Below are 15,665 nucleotides of genomic sequence, written 5' to 3' on the forward strand. Positions count from 1 at the left end.
AAACAAGTAAGGAATTTTAGAAGTTGTGTTATCGTAAACCACAGAACGCTGAGTGCCCATGAGAATATATTTGTTTCGACTAAGCACCAGGATGTGCTGAACCGATGCATCATGTGTAACAGGAAGCCACTCAGTTGACAAATGTTATCAGAGGAGGTTAGCAAAACAATCACATGATAATTTCACATCTCGGTTCAGATTTTAGCAAGGATCATGCAAGTTAACACACATGATTTGCTTCGGCGGACCACATACAATGATGTGGCCCGGATCTGGCCCCGAGCCTTTAGTTTGACACCAGTGCCTGAAAAGCAGTGTTTTGTTTTGTTTTTTCCAAGACTGGACTGTACCTATATAAACACCCTTGTAGGCAACTGTAGAATGATGGAAAGATATGATGGAATAGCTTGCAATTGACCACCATTGTGCTCAATATTGACACTCATCTAACAAAATATCGGCCCAGCTCCCACATCCTTGTGATTTGTAATGCGTTTACTAAAAATAAATTGAAGCCAGTGAGACGAATTAATGAGAATACAGTGTTGTTGAGTAACCTGCTGAATATGTTGATGTCTGGCGTCCCCGTGTGGTCATCTTTGGTTGCTGCAGTCAAACTGATTTGAGGTTTGGGATTCCGGCCTCCCTGAGTGGAGTTTGCACGGATAAAGTACCGGTAGTGTGTTTTTGCAGCACTTTCTAAAAATTCGCATTTGGAATCACAATTCAAAACGCTCTCTTTTAAGGCGTTGCTGTTTATTCATGTTTTTCTACAACAGCAAATTACAGAAGCAGTAGTGAAAATAAAAGTAGTATTTTCTTGTTTTATTTAAAAAAAGCACAAAATTGTAATGACAGTACAAATCGGGGCGTTAATATGCCATTTAAATGGAATGGGGACTCTATAATTTTTTTTTCAAAAATGAAAACATCTCAGTATTTTACATCTCAGAATTATATCACATAACCTGAAATTATATATAAAAACAAGAAAGATAATTATGTGTTGTTGTTTTTTCTACTCCATTTGTAGCTTTCTTTTTTGTTTTTCTTTGCAAATATTTGCTATAAACACATAAGCTTTTCAAATATAATATTTATCAGTGCAACATTATTTCTGTTGAGTCCTCGCTACAATATTCTTTCCCTCTTACTTGAGCAGCAAAGGTTGCTGGAGCTACACGTTTTTTTTTTTTTTTTTTTTTTTTTTTTAGCTGAAAGCGCAGATGTTATGATGTGTGGTTGTAGAGCAAAGTGTCATGTTCAATCTGAAAGGAACAAGCTGAGAATGTGGTCACCACAGCACAACACACAAATCGCACAACAGCAAAAGATGGATGCCTTCGAGTTCTGACAATCAAGTCTTTCTTTTTTTTTGAGGTGTAAAATCCACTACTGAGTTGTGGGACCCCTTCAGGGATATTGTGTCCTGATGCTGTAAATTTCCCTCAAGGTTCACCCTCCCATTTCCGAACAAACAAGAGTCTCTGTTGGGGTTCTGGAGAGTTCACACCAATTTGATGTTGGGCCTCTCGTTGCTTATTCCCCATCTTCATTTTCTCTTCAGTTTATTCCTCTGTGAGTGTTGCAAACTGGTGATCTGCGGTGTTATGAATATAATATAGTGAGGGGGAGGGAAAGTGGGAGAGTCACCAACCTTTGGTAAAGCAATGACGGAGGGGAGGCCAAGTTCTGACATCACATGACTATGGCTGCTAACAACTTTGTGTGTGCGTTTAAAGTAATAACTGTATAGCACCATTCTTCAGGTCACCCCTTTTAATAGATTTCTATCAGGAGGGAATCAGTAACAAAGTGCACACAAGCGGCATTGTCCAGATAGCTTTTTCTCAGTGAGCCGTCAATCCACAGTGACATTTAAAAATGGTAAAACAAAAATAATGGTTGCGCGTTTTTGGTATGTCGGTGCCTCCACCAACAAAATGAGCATGACATGAGAGCTACATGATAGATGGCTGTCAAAAAAGCGCCAAAAGTTCATTGCTTCAGGTTTTTTTTTGGTGCGTTTTGTTGTCTTTTTCTGTGTGTGTGTGTGTTTTTTTTAAATCTCATTCATCCATCGGTGGGTTTAACAAAGTGGATGTTTTGATGAAAGTTGGCCTGAATGCATGTTGAAATTGCTTGAACATTGTCACAAGAATGTCAAATGAAACGTTAACACTGCACCGTCCACAAAACAGTCAGGAGATTGTATTTACACACACATACGCGATTGGCACACAGACACACATTGAAAAAGGCGCATTTTCTTTCCTTATCGCTTTCTTCAAACATAAAAGACAATAAAATATATTAAAACATATTTACAGTGTGTGGTTTTCGGACGCAAACAAATAAAGCACAATGATGTGGTAGGCTGATAGATTCGATACCAGTTTGCAGGTATTTATATGATCATGTGCCCTGTTTTCTGCCCTTCATTATAAATTAAGTCATGTACAGTGAAAAAAAAAACTGTTCAAAAGAGGAGACCATCCGATATGTACTAAAGGCACTATCAGAACCATAAAATTCCCATGGATGTGACTCATTTTGGAGTGAGGGAGGTGAAAAGGAGATGGGTACAGATATCAGATTCATGAATTATGAGCACACCCTGTATGCCATAGCGTGGGCAAATCTACAGTTTTGCCGGATATGATTCATTTGGGATTTTCATTTCAAAATTTGAAGTTTATCGCCTTCATGAATTAAAAAAAAAGTCATTTATTTTCCAGGAAACGATAAATACCCTTAACGTTATTAATAAATTGGTCTCAACACCAGCATCCGATTGTATAAATGAATGGAAAATCAAAATAGAAAATTAAAATTTCATCTACTTATCTGTACATCTATCCTGTATTTATTTTTGTACACAGTGTCCTGTTAGGTTCTTTTTTTACTGCAGCTCCTGAGAAAAGCGTCGATGAGTTCAAACCTCCCGTTGGTTCCTGAAACTGTTCCTCATCAGAAAGCTGAGGGTGATGGGCGCTCCTTAGAGTCCGCCTTCTCATATAGATATACGAGAAGATGTAGCTACAAGCGAGTCCCGCGCACATTCTCCGAGCTGTGCACGTTACATAGTCACACGAATGTGCTGGTTTGAGCCTCACGCCTCCGAGTATGAGCTCTGTACATTGAGTTTGTCCTTCTTTAACTTGACACCGTCCACCAGTTCAAAGTTATAATTTTCCAGGGCTGATAAGTTCCTTTCCGACATGCCTCCGTGTGAGCAGGCACAGTAAAGGACGACACCGCAAATGGCGCCCAGGAAAACGCCCAGGGCGGACATCGCGATGATAGTGATGAGAATAGGGTCAAGTGTCTTTAACATGTTGCCGGCTCCACTGATCTGGTTGGTCTCCACAAAATCCGGATATTCTGTGATCTCCTCAACTGGAGGGCAGGTGGTGGTGGTGGTGATGGGGGGGAGGGGGGGGGGGGGGGATAAAAAAAAAGAAGAGATATCGAAACGTAAATATCAGACACTATAACACTAATACTAAGTGATTTTTGATATGGAGGACATTTTCATTTTACTGAGATGATCCGATCCACTGTGTGAAAAGAACTTACTGATTTCATTAAAGTGATCCTCAGGGAGCATTGGATCAGTGGGAACATCTGGATCTGTCCAAGTAGAGAATTGACTTCAAAACTTTGGCCAAAATGGGCAACACGCTGCACAGTGTGTTGACAAAGTTGAGTTGATTCTCTATTTTGAACCTCACCTTTACAATCAGCTGCAATGAGGCCAGTGAGAAACTTGATGTCATCTACGGCAATATCTCCCCAGCTCTTTCTCTCTACCAACCCTTCAATCACCACCTAGAACACAGAACACATTTGTTTTTTTACATAACAGTTGTAACGGCAAAACAAACAGTGAAGCTCTCCCAGATAGGTTGGTAAAACCTTGTTTGAAATACAAAAGAATTTGAGATTACCTGATAGGGCCAATTAGTGCGTGGCAGGAGGACACGGCCTTCCCTCCAACGGTTACCCTGGTGACCGCTGACGGTCCAGAGCAAGATATCAGCGGGCCCGTCAACAGTCTGTTTGCGCTGTTTGATATGGAGCGTACCAATGTGCGAGCCGAACATGTGGTACCAGAATGACACACACAGGTCAGAGTCTGGGGAGATGACCTCTGGGCTGACCAGCCGAGCCACCTCTGTCTCTTGTAATCCCGTCGCCAAGGTGTAGATGAAATTTCCTGAGCCACCTTTTGGATATAAAGAATGTGTAACAAAATCTAAACAGTGGAGATCATTTTTGTTTCTTTCATATGGCACATCAGGACAGTGTCTATTGGTCATAGATTGTATATTCACAATGTAAAGTGCTGCCATGGGCACAAAAGGGGCACACATATATAATGCTCAGTATATATTGTATGGTCTATTTGATGAATCAAGGCCGTACCGGTATGGTCCATGTTGGGGCCGGTGTTGAGGGTGGGGGTTCCGCTTGATTGTATTTGCCATCGAGAGCCAGTGTCCTCAGAAGTCCACCGACAGAAGGACGGGTCATTGGCCCAGCCAAAGTCGCAGGCAAACCAAAGAAAATCTGCAAGTGTGTGTGTGTGGGGGGGGGGGGGATTAGATCACATTTAATATTCTGTCAATAAGCCTTTTGTTTTAGCCATGCAATTTGCCACGAACAGAAATGCAATAGAAAATGCACATTCAGCCACTTTGACTACATTTATCTGTAAACAGTAGAGGGCAGCAAATGACCATGGAGAGCATCCTTAGCGCCGCCCTGCAGCTCAAACTGAAGGAATAACCTTTAATTCGGGTCTAGGAATTAGAAAGGATAATGGGAAACCTAAACTCTCTGTGTGTGTGTGAATATATATATATATATATATATATTTTTTAACAGGTCTGTCAGAATGTGGATAACAACGGGGGACAAGGGGACAAATGAGTTGCTGTCATGCTGTCTATTTGAAAGCGACGTTCAATAGGAGCTACCCACAGAGACGTGTGGATTTTAATGAGAGCAGGGACTTGAGGTTTGCAGACAACTATGGTCACAGTGCAGGGGCCTCTTTCCAACAATGGCATTCTTCATGAACACATGCCACACATTGAAAAAGGTTCCCTAGAGGCCAGAAAATATGCGGGTGTCCTTGTGTTGGTGCTTCGTTAAAACTGGATTCAGAAAGATGTTTGAGATGTTATCGAAGGCCTTCGCCAATTTCAATGAATTTGGGCAACTGTGTCAAACGTGACTAAAAACAGAATACAATGATTTGTAAATCATTTTCAAATTATATTCAACAGAATAAACTACAAAGATATTTAACGTTCAAACTGGATATAACTGTATGCAACTTCCCTTTTAACAACACTCAGTAAGCATTAGGGAAGTGAGAGCACTAATTGTTGAAGCTTTGGAGGAGGAATTAATTGCCATTCTTGCTTTTTTTTTTCTATTGACATTAAAAAGCTAAACTATGACCTCAACCTTCCCTTGACAATATGTCTTGGTATGAGTTTGCATGAAGCCAGAAAGCATCTTCAGTTGACCACACCTGCAGTGTGCTATCCTGTTTGACGATCGCGGTATGTGCATGTCTGTGCCAGCCCAGTGATTAGTGATTATGCTGAGGCAGCAGCAGAGCACCAGCGCTAATCATCTTTGCATCACACACCCTGCCTCAGCATGGGACTCTGAGAGGCTTATCATCAACTTTAATAACACACATACATCAGTGGAGGGAGGATTTTATGAGGCACGATAAAAAAAAGAATACAAATTAATACACAACAAACCAGGAGTGGGTAAATATTTGCCCATGGTGGCACTACACAATCGGTGTAAAATATATTTAGTGGTAAATCATGGAATCCACAGTCGTATAGAAACTGACCTGGGCCGATATCCGCTGCGGCCGTTGTGGTCTCTGGCATTGTTGTGCCACCTGCAACAACAAAAACGTGAGCACGGTTGGCCAAATGAAGCCGTCAGCCAATCTTTATTCCGTTCCCATGCACTATTTGTATCCATGCTGGATGCGACAAAGTCTACAGTTACTTATATAACAACCCCCTCAACACATGGCTGAGACAGTGTCATGCTCTTCGTTGGAGACTGCAGGTTGATGGCGAGCGCAGGCAGCAGTGAAGGCTCAGTGCATTACTGGGGTGTAGCGGGAAATGAGGCCAATAGGCATGAGTGGCTAAAGGACTTGAAGGAAGGTGCATGAGCGGTAAAAGGATTGGAAAGATTTGAAGCCGATGTGTGCGTGGCGCATAGGTGGAGCTGCTTTCGGTTTGCATTAGGAAGGGACAAAGAGTTCTTGAGGTGGGAATTACAAAGCGGGTGCTGTCAGGGTTGTAACAAGCCAAACGGCGCGCTTCGGTGCATGCATGTGTATTTGCAAGGCTGGGGGACTCAGGTCAAATGAACTGTGGTTGAGAGCAGGAAAAGGGATTTTAAATTAATGAGGTATGAGCATACTCCGGTGAAGAAGGGTGGGGACTGGGGGCGGGGGGAGTTGCAGTCTCATGTAGGCGAAGTTAGCACCTGTGATATCGTAGTCATCACCTGTGCCACTGTGGCAGTTTGCTTGGTCATCGTCGCACTCGTCTGACGGGGAAGCGGTGGGAAGAATCGTTGAAGGAGGGACTGTGGGAGCTGCGGCAAACAAGGCAAAGACCACATTATTGATTTCATGTTTAATATAATGTTGTTGGGGTTTTATGGAGGGTTGGGGGGGTGATAGCCTTTTACCGGGTAGCAACAGCACTTGCGCTAAAAGGATGTAGTGCTTCCATTCTACTGGTCATCCCCATCACCACTGCATCAGTGGAAATGCAATCCTGATAACAGTTAACCATTATAAACGGTTACAAACAAGCACAACTGAACCATCCCACTTCGTGTTTCTATGTTAGGATTTTTCAGTGAAAATACTGACCATCTGCAATAGAAATACAAATCCATTGCCATTATTCCTCTGGATTCTGAATTACAGTCCTTGGCCTGTGTTATTAACGATGCCATTTATAGCAATCCCTCTGTGCATATCTACCTTTGTAGGTGTCTTTTATAAGTCGAGTGGAACCGAAAGCGTTTTTGAAGCTCCAAGACATAGAACAGGGTTTCCGATGGCTATTGGCAGGGCCCCAAACAGCCATAGCAGCCTGTCATTACGATCCTGTGACACTCTGATGTGGCTAAGACTCCAGAGCCACGCTTCCTTCTATGCTACACAAGTCCAGAATGTAAGTGTGTGTGCGCGTGTGTCTACACATAGTGTAATGAATGGATCTCACTATTACAAGAGGGAGGAAAGAGGAGAAGAAGAGAAGATGGGAAGTATAGATAAAGAAAGACACAGATAAATTGAAGTAAAGTCCCTGCATGAATATGTTGCGTGTGTGTGTGTGTGTGTGTGTGTGTGTGTGTGTGTGTGTGTGTGTGTGCATCCTATTCTTCCGTTAGATGAAATATGAGGCAGATCAGCCCCTGTCAGATTCAGGGTGGAGAAGGTCAGAAATGGGGTCAGTGCTGCATCAGGGGAGCCTCTCACTGAAATGAGGATTTAGCCCTTCTGCTTAAGAGTTGCACGCTCGCGCTCGCACACGCACACGCACACACACACAAAACTGCACCTGTGTACATGATTGGTACTACATGTTTGGTTGAGATTATTGTGTGTCTGTTTTGAATGTGTCTGTATGTGTGTGCAAATGTGTGCATGTGTGTGTTTTGCATTAACACGGAAAACAAGCATTATCATCTGACTAAAGCTGCTGTTGGGAGTCAATGAGGCTTACGATGCAATGGGCTTCCCTGAAATTCAATATGTAAATCCATTTAGGCCGAGCCTGCTGCATATTATATTGCTAAGCTGGTTCTGTGTTATCAGCTTGGAGAATGGCAGGAAAAAAATAGAGGTAAATGTAAAGATAACAGAAAGAAAATGTGTGCGGCCCTTGAAAAGAACAAAGAACGCGCAGGATCTTGGAAGAGTTTGATGGATGCCAGGCTGCTATAATCCAGCTGGGCCAGGTGGGCGTCTATTTGATCCCTCCCCAAGAAGTGACGAGCAATGGGGGTAGCTTTGATGAAACTGGGAGACAAGACAAGTGCCCCTCTTGGGAATACAGAACAGAAGCCGCACAGCTGTGGGATCACCGGAAGGAGCTTTCATGCACACCTTGAAATAACTGTGGCTAAGATAGAGCCACTTATCGTTTCGATATTAGTCATGAGGATAGATGGCTCACCTGTGTGATTTTTAACAGAGAAATTAAAACATGTACTTGAAATATGTGAAATAAGACGCAGGTCACAAGTGCACCTATGGTACTTACGGAGTGTGGATGTGAAAGATAAGGTCACGACGAGTGGAAGCATCATTACCGTGAAACCTTAGCACAGCTGGAAACGTCATTAGCATGAGTGGGAAAAGCTTTCACCGTCAGTGGCACTTTACCGCTCTTGGTGGCAATGTCATTACTGCTTGTAGGGGAGTCATCATCATGGCTGAAAATATGTTTCTCGCTTGGATAAAGGTAATATTCCGACTTGCACTATTTGCACTTCACGCAACCGAGCTGAAAATGCGCAATTTGGATCGACTGCAATTTGATGGTTTGTTTACCTTCAATATCACAACCCAGGAGCTCAAGTCGCAGGCCCATTCCAGAAGCGGTAGCCCTGTCTGGGTAGATTCGGATGAAGCGGGTCAGTAGGGGTTCCACTGTCCTCAACTCGGGAGTGTCATAGTTGCTATTTCCTTCGAAAATCTGGCAGAAAGACAAAAGTGAAAAATAACAGCAGAAATAAACACAGGGTAGCTGGAAAATCAATACGTCTCTGACGGCTAATTAATGCTGAATTTTCCACAACCCCGGGAAGAGGAGCAAGGACATCGAAGATCGAACTACGACATCGAGAGGGATACAAAACCTTCCCGCAAGTGTTGGGGGAAAAAAAACAATGTTTCCAGTGAGTAACAATGGGCTGCATTGTGATTGTGAAACTATTTTTTTTGCATGGACTGTACATGCAGTGATACTGCAAAATAAATCTTCAGTTTCTCCAGTATGATGGATACGCTCTACTCCCTTTGTGCCTCCCCCTTCCTCCACACTCCCTTCAACTTCTCCTCAGGTGAAGTTTCTCGCTTCCACTGAAAGAGTCGAACTCTGCGTGTTGTGCGGAATACTAAACGGAAAGAGCAGTGGGAATAACTCTTGGTGCTGATCCTCAATTGATTCAAGTCATGACAGAAACTTGCTCACAATGACTCGAGAAACACTGACGAAGCGGCGAACTTGAGTTAAAGTCATTTTAATTTGGATGAATGAGCTTGATCTACGTGCCCTGAACTCATTCAATGGCGAGCATGTTTTTTGCCGTTTTTTATTTTTATTTTTTTTAACAATGGAAGCATTCAATCGCAGGTGCGTCTTTGTGCATTTAAATATTTTTCACGTGGTAGGGTAAAGAAGGGGCTGAGAATAGCTGGGAATGAATGAGTTCAAATGGATTGGGTTTCCTTCAAAGTAGCATTTGTTCAACTGTAGCCCAGAGGACTAATTAAAGGACGTTCATTCTATTTTTCCCAAGCTGTACACGTACACCCCCCCCCCCCCCCACCCACTCCCTATATCTAAGAACGTATTTTTCATATAACTCATCTTACACTGTACCTTTGGCTTGTTTCCGTTGGTGTCCAGAACCATTCTCCAGTCAGACCCGTTATTGCTGTGGCCAAGGCGGAACTTCTTCATGAAGACTTTGTTCTCACGGTGCTTCCCTCCCTGAATGATCAATCCCTTCACCACTTTCTCCTCCCCCAGGTCCACTTGGAGCCATTCCCTGGTGAAAGGCTGGGGCTGAGGCAGCAGGGTCCAACCCGTCCGGCTCGTCAGCAGACGGGCGTTGTCCGGTACCCAGCTCCGGTCGGTGTGAGATGATGCTGTGATTTGGTTGTCGGTGATCAGGCCCGATACCATGCCGAGCATGCCCGAGCATGGGTACTCTAAGAGAGAAAAACAAAACCAAAATGTGGATTTTCTTTTGGAAAAAGAAAATGGGCCCATATTTCAAGGCTTGCTCTGGGTGGTTCAAGTTTGTGCAGGACTATCGGTCATAGTCAGTCATTGTGAGGACACCCTGCTTGTGATGTGACTTTTCTCTTCCTGTCCACTGATCTCATGCATACTAATTTTCTCACCCTGAGGCGCTTGTCTGCAGGCAGCAAATTAAAAACCCTCCACTCAATCGGTGCTTCCACTTCCTGCATTCGGGGGGCACTATTTCTTTTCATTTCTCATCTCCCGCCTTTTTCTACAGATTCCCGTGTAATCTCACACACACACACAAAAAAACAAAACACTTTGTCTTTCATCTGCGGCCCCGCTCATCTACCTTCTGCTTCGCCGCAGCAGACATCTGCTGGAATGTCTTTCATCCACTCATCCTTTCTTTGCGCACATATTTATACTGTACACGGCAGAAGTTGATCTGAAAACATATCTGTGGATCTTTTGTTTCTTTTCAAATGCAACCAATTGCTTTCCAATCAGATGGCCCTGATCATCCCTAACAATGCACTTGTGTACTCCTGAGTTTTGCTGTGGTGTATTAACAGTGTGCTGTATACCGTGGTCCTACATTCATTTTTATTTTTTTTATCTTTCGAGCAAAAGATACAGTTCTCTCATGTAACATATGCCATCATATCATTCCCATTTACATGACACAAAAGAAGGATACAGAGAACCTTACTTAGTAGCCTGTTGTACATGGTAATAAAAAACTCCTTCTGCCCATATGCTCCTGACCTCCGGCATATCCCCGGATGCCAAGGCAGGGGCCTTTTGTGACACATCTGACTCCCACAGAGGAATATATCCATACGTTATTATATATCTTCTGTGTATGTAGGAGACAACGTGCAGCACTGTGTTGCAGCACAACTAAGCAGCACGTCTGCGTCTGGGAAAAACGAGCAAAGACTTGGAGAACAAGGCTTCATTCAGACTCTCTCTGGTCATCTAAAAGCAGCTCCTATGCAGAGCCGTGAGAGAGATCTCTGGTTCTGTAATCTCTTGGTAGAAATGTCCAAATGGGAGCTCAAGAGGGTCTCCGTAGGGACTCGGCAATCACTGCAGATAACCTCTGGCTAAGAATGGTCTTGGAAGCAGGAGAATGGAGAGAAGAGTTTCGGGTCGCTGTGTGTGCTTGAGAGTCTATCTGCATCAATTGTATTCACACTTTCTCGGGCTTCTGGGGTTGTTTAGATGGAATTTAGCTGAAGCCTCCCTGGTGACATACTATGTGCCACTGGCAAAACCAGAGGAACAAATTGCCTGCCGAGATGGAGATCCGCAGCTTCGTGGCCCCTATTTTGGGTTCGGGTGGAGCCTCAGTGGTTCATCACATAGGCTATATTTATAAAGTGTTTTGTGTTTACGAACAGCCGGTTGGAGATTCATAATATTAATAACTAGCCGAGACTTTATGATAAGGCATCACCACTTCTGACGTTTGACTTGTCTCTCAAATAAATAGCACACGCCTGTGTTTCAAGTGTATATTTGAACCGAAAAACGAAGGATGCACTAACAGGCTTAGTTCACCGCACTCGGCTATATTTTTAGTTCCTCGAGCAAGCTCTGCTATCAGAAATTGTTAACCTCAAATAGACGAGAGTGAGTCATAGTTTTATGCAGGGCCGCAAGAGCCTCGCAGCTCCGATCCCGCCACATGTGCTGTACTAATGCAGTCGAGCTGGCAGTGTCTTCTGAGCACCCAGGGGTGCTGACGTCATCTCAGAGGCCCTGTGGTGACTTCAGTCTTGTGATGTGTTTACTCGGTCCGTGCCGTGGCTTGGTTACGTTCCCGAAAAACAGGCAACGCAGCTGCAACACTGATATACCCACAATGCACTCTGCAATCACATAAACAGCCACTCATGTTCTGCCGATCAATATAAAGTCAATCTTCAACCTTGTTTTGGCCAAGGTACCCGTAACTGAAAAGCCTTTTATTTTGCCTCGAGTAACGTGCAAATGCTACATGAAAACTGATTACGGCACACACTCACAATAGTTACCAGCAGATGTGCTTGAGCGCATATGAAAGCCAGCCACTCAGACATATACACTGCCAGGAACATTAAAATAAATAACAGCAACAAAATAGGCCAACGGCACAAGAGGGTTTTTTGCCAAAATCAAAGCTCTGCAAAAAAAAACCCAGACTGCAGCTAAAGAGGAAGCTGAGAACAGAAACAGCAGGAGGGATTGGACCACATCACGCCCACCCCTCTGTCTGCCAGCTGTTAGCGGCATTTATATTTTATGAAGTACATCGAAACACAAGATAACACGAATAGCTGATCTCTGAACAAGAACTGCTTCCATGTTAAAAAGGACCGTCTCACACCGACCTATTGTATCTTTCCGTACGGCAGATAAGCAAGGATGCTGGACCTCAAATTAATGTGGCTGTTGTGATTCTACACGAGCACAGCAATTAACAAATTGAAAAAGACGAAGTACGTTGATAAGATCACCACAACCCGGGTATGTAGAGTTTCACATTCTAAGCTTTAATAACAAACACAGCAGAGGAGTTTTTGCATGTTTGTATGCAAGTCGGTCACGGATGATTCGGAACTGCACTAACCTGATATCTTACATCCATACACTTCAAAGCGAAGCGCAATGCCCGTTTCCCAGGAAACAGGACGGATGCGGATGAAGCGCGTCAGAGTGGGTTTGGGCATCATCGTCTTGGCGATGTCTGTTGGGTTGGTGTTGCCTTGGAAAACCTGAGAGGCAGAAAGAGTGAAGAAAATCACTGACTGCACTGGCTGAAATTACCCCTTTGGTATAATTTACGGCGCATTGGACAAGGAACCAAATTGAGGGTAATGTCATCATCATCCAAAAGCCCCACTATCAATTAGCTCCCCCTCCAAAAAAAACAATGACGACCAATAATTCTACAAAAATACTGTTCGACGGATATATTGTAAATATCTCAATGATTGTCACATAACGGTATAGATATTTAAAGTCATCAAATGATGATTGTTGAGTGATTAGTATGTTTAAAGTGAACATCCACATGACACCAAGTGGCTATGGTAGCACTGTTATGTTTGAAACTTAGGCGGCTCATAAATAGTTCTCCAGTTTCCTGCGCACCAGATGTGGGCTCTGGCCTGGGAAACCCGAGGAAGTATTTGCAACACTAACGGCACAAAATTGACCAAAGATGCCCCTTTTGTGTACTCTTGATCCAAATCTGTGGATGTTTTACTGCAGTGTCTTGTTTAAAGGTCAGTAATGGCGCAGACCACGTCACAGTGGAGCATTCAGTGACTTTACGAGGAGGCTGACCACACAACTCTGAATTGTCCATCAGAGTTCAGTCAGGGTAATTGAATATTAGCCGTACAACCCCTCAACCTCCTGAACTCAAGGTTTATAGTGTAGAGAGGAATCGAGCAGGGTGGACAGATGAGGTAATTTGACATGACCGAAAACATGATGCAAGGGCAGAGTCATTGGCCCATGCAGTGTCCTTCCGAATGCTCTCAAACATGTCACTCAAGGACTCGCAACAAAGGGACCGGGTAACAGTCATGAACTGGTGTAAATGTCATCAGTCTTCCACTCAGCTTGCTAAGTGTAAAGTTGTTGTTTTTTTTGGAGAACACAAATCTGCAACTTCAGCAGGCGGTAAATGGTGCCTATTGTATAACAGAAGCACTTTAGGATACGGAGAAAAAAAATGGTGGAGTGTGACCGTGGCACCTTGCGACCAGCACTTTACGCACAAGGGTCAGTGTACTTAAGAGAGGACGAAAAGGAAGCAAACCCGGCGGTCTGTGTGCACAAACATGGTGGTTTAGATGCCCCCGTTGCTCTTGAGAAAGCGTCGCTTCCACAGTATTTACACGTCAAACATGCCTCAGTGACCCTGTGGACACCCACTTTGGCCGATGCATCCAGATGGACAAAACCTGCCGCGCTGATCAGCAATCAATGGATCCCAGGCTCCGGCCGAGCATACCATTCCTCTCTTCCTCTCCCTGTCAGTTTTGCTCTCCGGGATCCGCCTATCCCAGCTGCTCAAACATGACATCCTCAACAAGAATTACATTAAAATGTTGTTTGACAAGTCTTTTGTCATTGCTGTCCCTTTTACAAGTTGAAGGGAGCCGAACACAAACAGAGGCGACATTCCTTGGAAAATCTCCCCGGTGGCTACAGATACTACTAGCATGCGCAGTAAAATTCGACCACTCACACACACGCAGTGGCGAGGCGGCCACACTGAGCAGAGTGTATAATTGCACGTTAGAGCATATATGACAGGGCATTTCCCATTTTGTGGCTTTCGAAGGCAACACGCAGCAAACCATAATCCAAATCAGCTGGTCTTCTTGAGTCGGGATAGTCCAAATGTTGCCGGTATCTATGACTTGGCCCTCGCAGACAAGTCACAAAAATAAACGACTTTTATTCTGCAATGCTATTGTGGTACTGTCAACATCTGGTGGATGTTCTGTGGCTAACTGAACAAATGCTGGAGGACGCAAAAGATTATCATTACATGTTCGTAATGCCCATATAAAAAAATGATACCTTTGAGGAAAACTCGTTACCTTTTGTTTCGAGCCCTCCTTGAGCGTGATCCAGTCTTCCCCATTTGAACTGACGTCTACTTTGTAGGAATTTACAAAATAAGTCCTGCGGGTCTCCTGGGAAACTGCACCCTGTGTACCGATGGCTGAGACGAACCGTAAGAACCCAAGGTCCACCTGAGAAGTGCAGGATCAGAACAAACGGCAAAGCATTTAATAGGAGGATAATCTAACATATTTCCGCGATTATCACAAGAATGGCAAGAGGTCTTTTTGTATGTTCAGAGGGTGTCCATTTTTTTTCTAGCCACGATTGTTACCTGAAATTTAATAACATGTCATGACAATATCTGTGAATGAATGAAAAAGACTCGGGATGACAACTTCATTTCCTGATGTGTATGTCACAAACATATTGGATAGAAATGTAATCTTTACAATCAGATCAAATCCAAATTCACCAATAAGAAAGGAAGAAATAGAGATTGAAGACCAAATATCAAGCCTCCGAGTGCCTTTATGAAGTAATCATGAACTTTAACCCACCGATGGGCTGTTTTATCATTTACAATGTGGGATCGGCCAGAGAGTGAGAGAGAGTGGGAGAGAGAGAGAGAGTGAGAGTTTGTGCTGGATGTCTGCTCTTTATATATTTGTCACATGTTTACATTTGCAGAGCTGGTGTTCAGCAAAGTTAGTAATTGACTTGCTTCAGACCCTAAAAAGAATCCCAGTTGTGTGCCTGTCGAGCATCAGGCATGATCACAACCATGTCACGACCGTGACTTTCAGGAAAGGAAGACCACACAAACCCTTATGGAAGTCAGTCGGCGTCTGTTTATGTGTCAAGGACATCCGTGTAGTTTTTGTTTGTTTGGGTTTTTTTTTTTTGTATTGCTGATGCCTACATTGCTTGTAATGAGTGATACACAAGGCTTATGGTAGAACTGTGCATTTTTGGTTTCCACAATCATGAAGTACCGTAATCAGCAAGAGCTAATCCACTACCCAATGACTAAAATGGAGACAA

The 15,665-nt window shown here is 43.6% G+C and overlaps 1 protein-coding gene across 6 annotated transcripts in view; it reads right to left on the reverse strand.

The window, feature by feature from the left end:
* Positions 1-725: 725 nt before the first annotated feature.
* nrp1a (neuropilin 1a) overlaps positions 726-15,665 on the reverse strand; it is an 81,287-nt gene continuing 66,347 nt past the window's right edge. For 5 of the 6 annotated variants that reach the window (XM_086101583.1, XM_086101582.1, XM_086101587.1 and 2 more), the window contains 11 exons: positions 14,657-14,812; positions 12,667-12,811; positions 9,681-10,012; positions 8,627-8,771; positions 6,541-6,651; positions 5,885-5,935; positions 4,429-4,572; positions 3,951-4,228; positions 3,735-3,831; positions 3,580-3,633; positions 726-3,399 (listed from right to left, as the gene is read on the reverse strand). In XM_086101583.1, coding sequence (XP_085957709.1) covers positions 3,113-3,399; positions 3,580-3,633; positions 3,735-3,831; positions 3,951-4,228; positions 4,429-4,572; positions 5,885-5,935; positions 6,541-6,651; positions 8,627-8,771; positions 9,681-10,012; positions 12,667-12,811; positions 14,657-14,812 — 1,800 coding nt within the window. In that variant the 3' untranslated portion in view covers positions 726-3,112. The remainder of the gene's footprint in view (positions 3,400-3,579; positions 3,634-3,734; positions 3,832-3,950; positions 4,229-4,428; positions 4,573-5,884; positions 5,936-6,540; positions 6,652-8,626; positions 8,772-9,680; positions 10,013-12,666; positions 12,812-14,656; positions 14,813-15,665) is intronic. The other variant, XM_086101588.1, reaches the window with a different exon arrangement.

This window comes from Hippocampus guttulatus, chromosome 21, assembly GCF_054856545.1.
Source record: "Hippocampus guttulatus isolate MCC_2025c chromosome 21, RoL_Hgut_1.0, whole genome shotgun sequence".
Lineage (NCBI taxonomy): Eukaryota > Metazoa > Chordata > Actinopteri > Syngnathiformes > Syngnathidae > Hippocampus > Hippocampus guttulatus.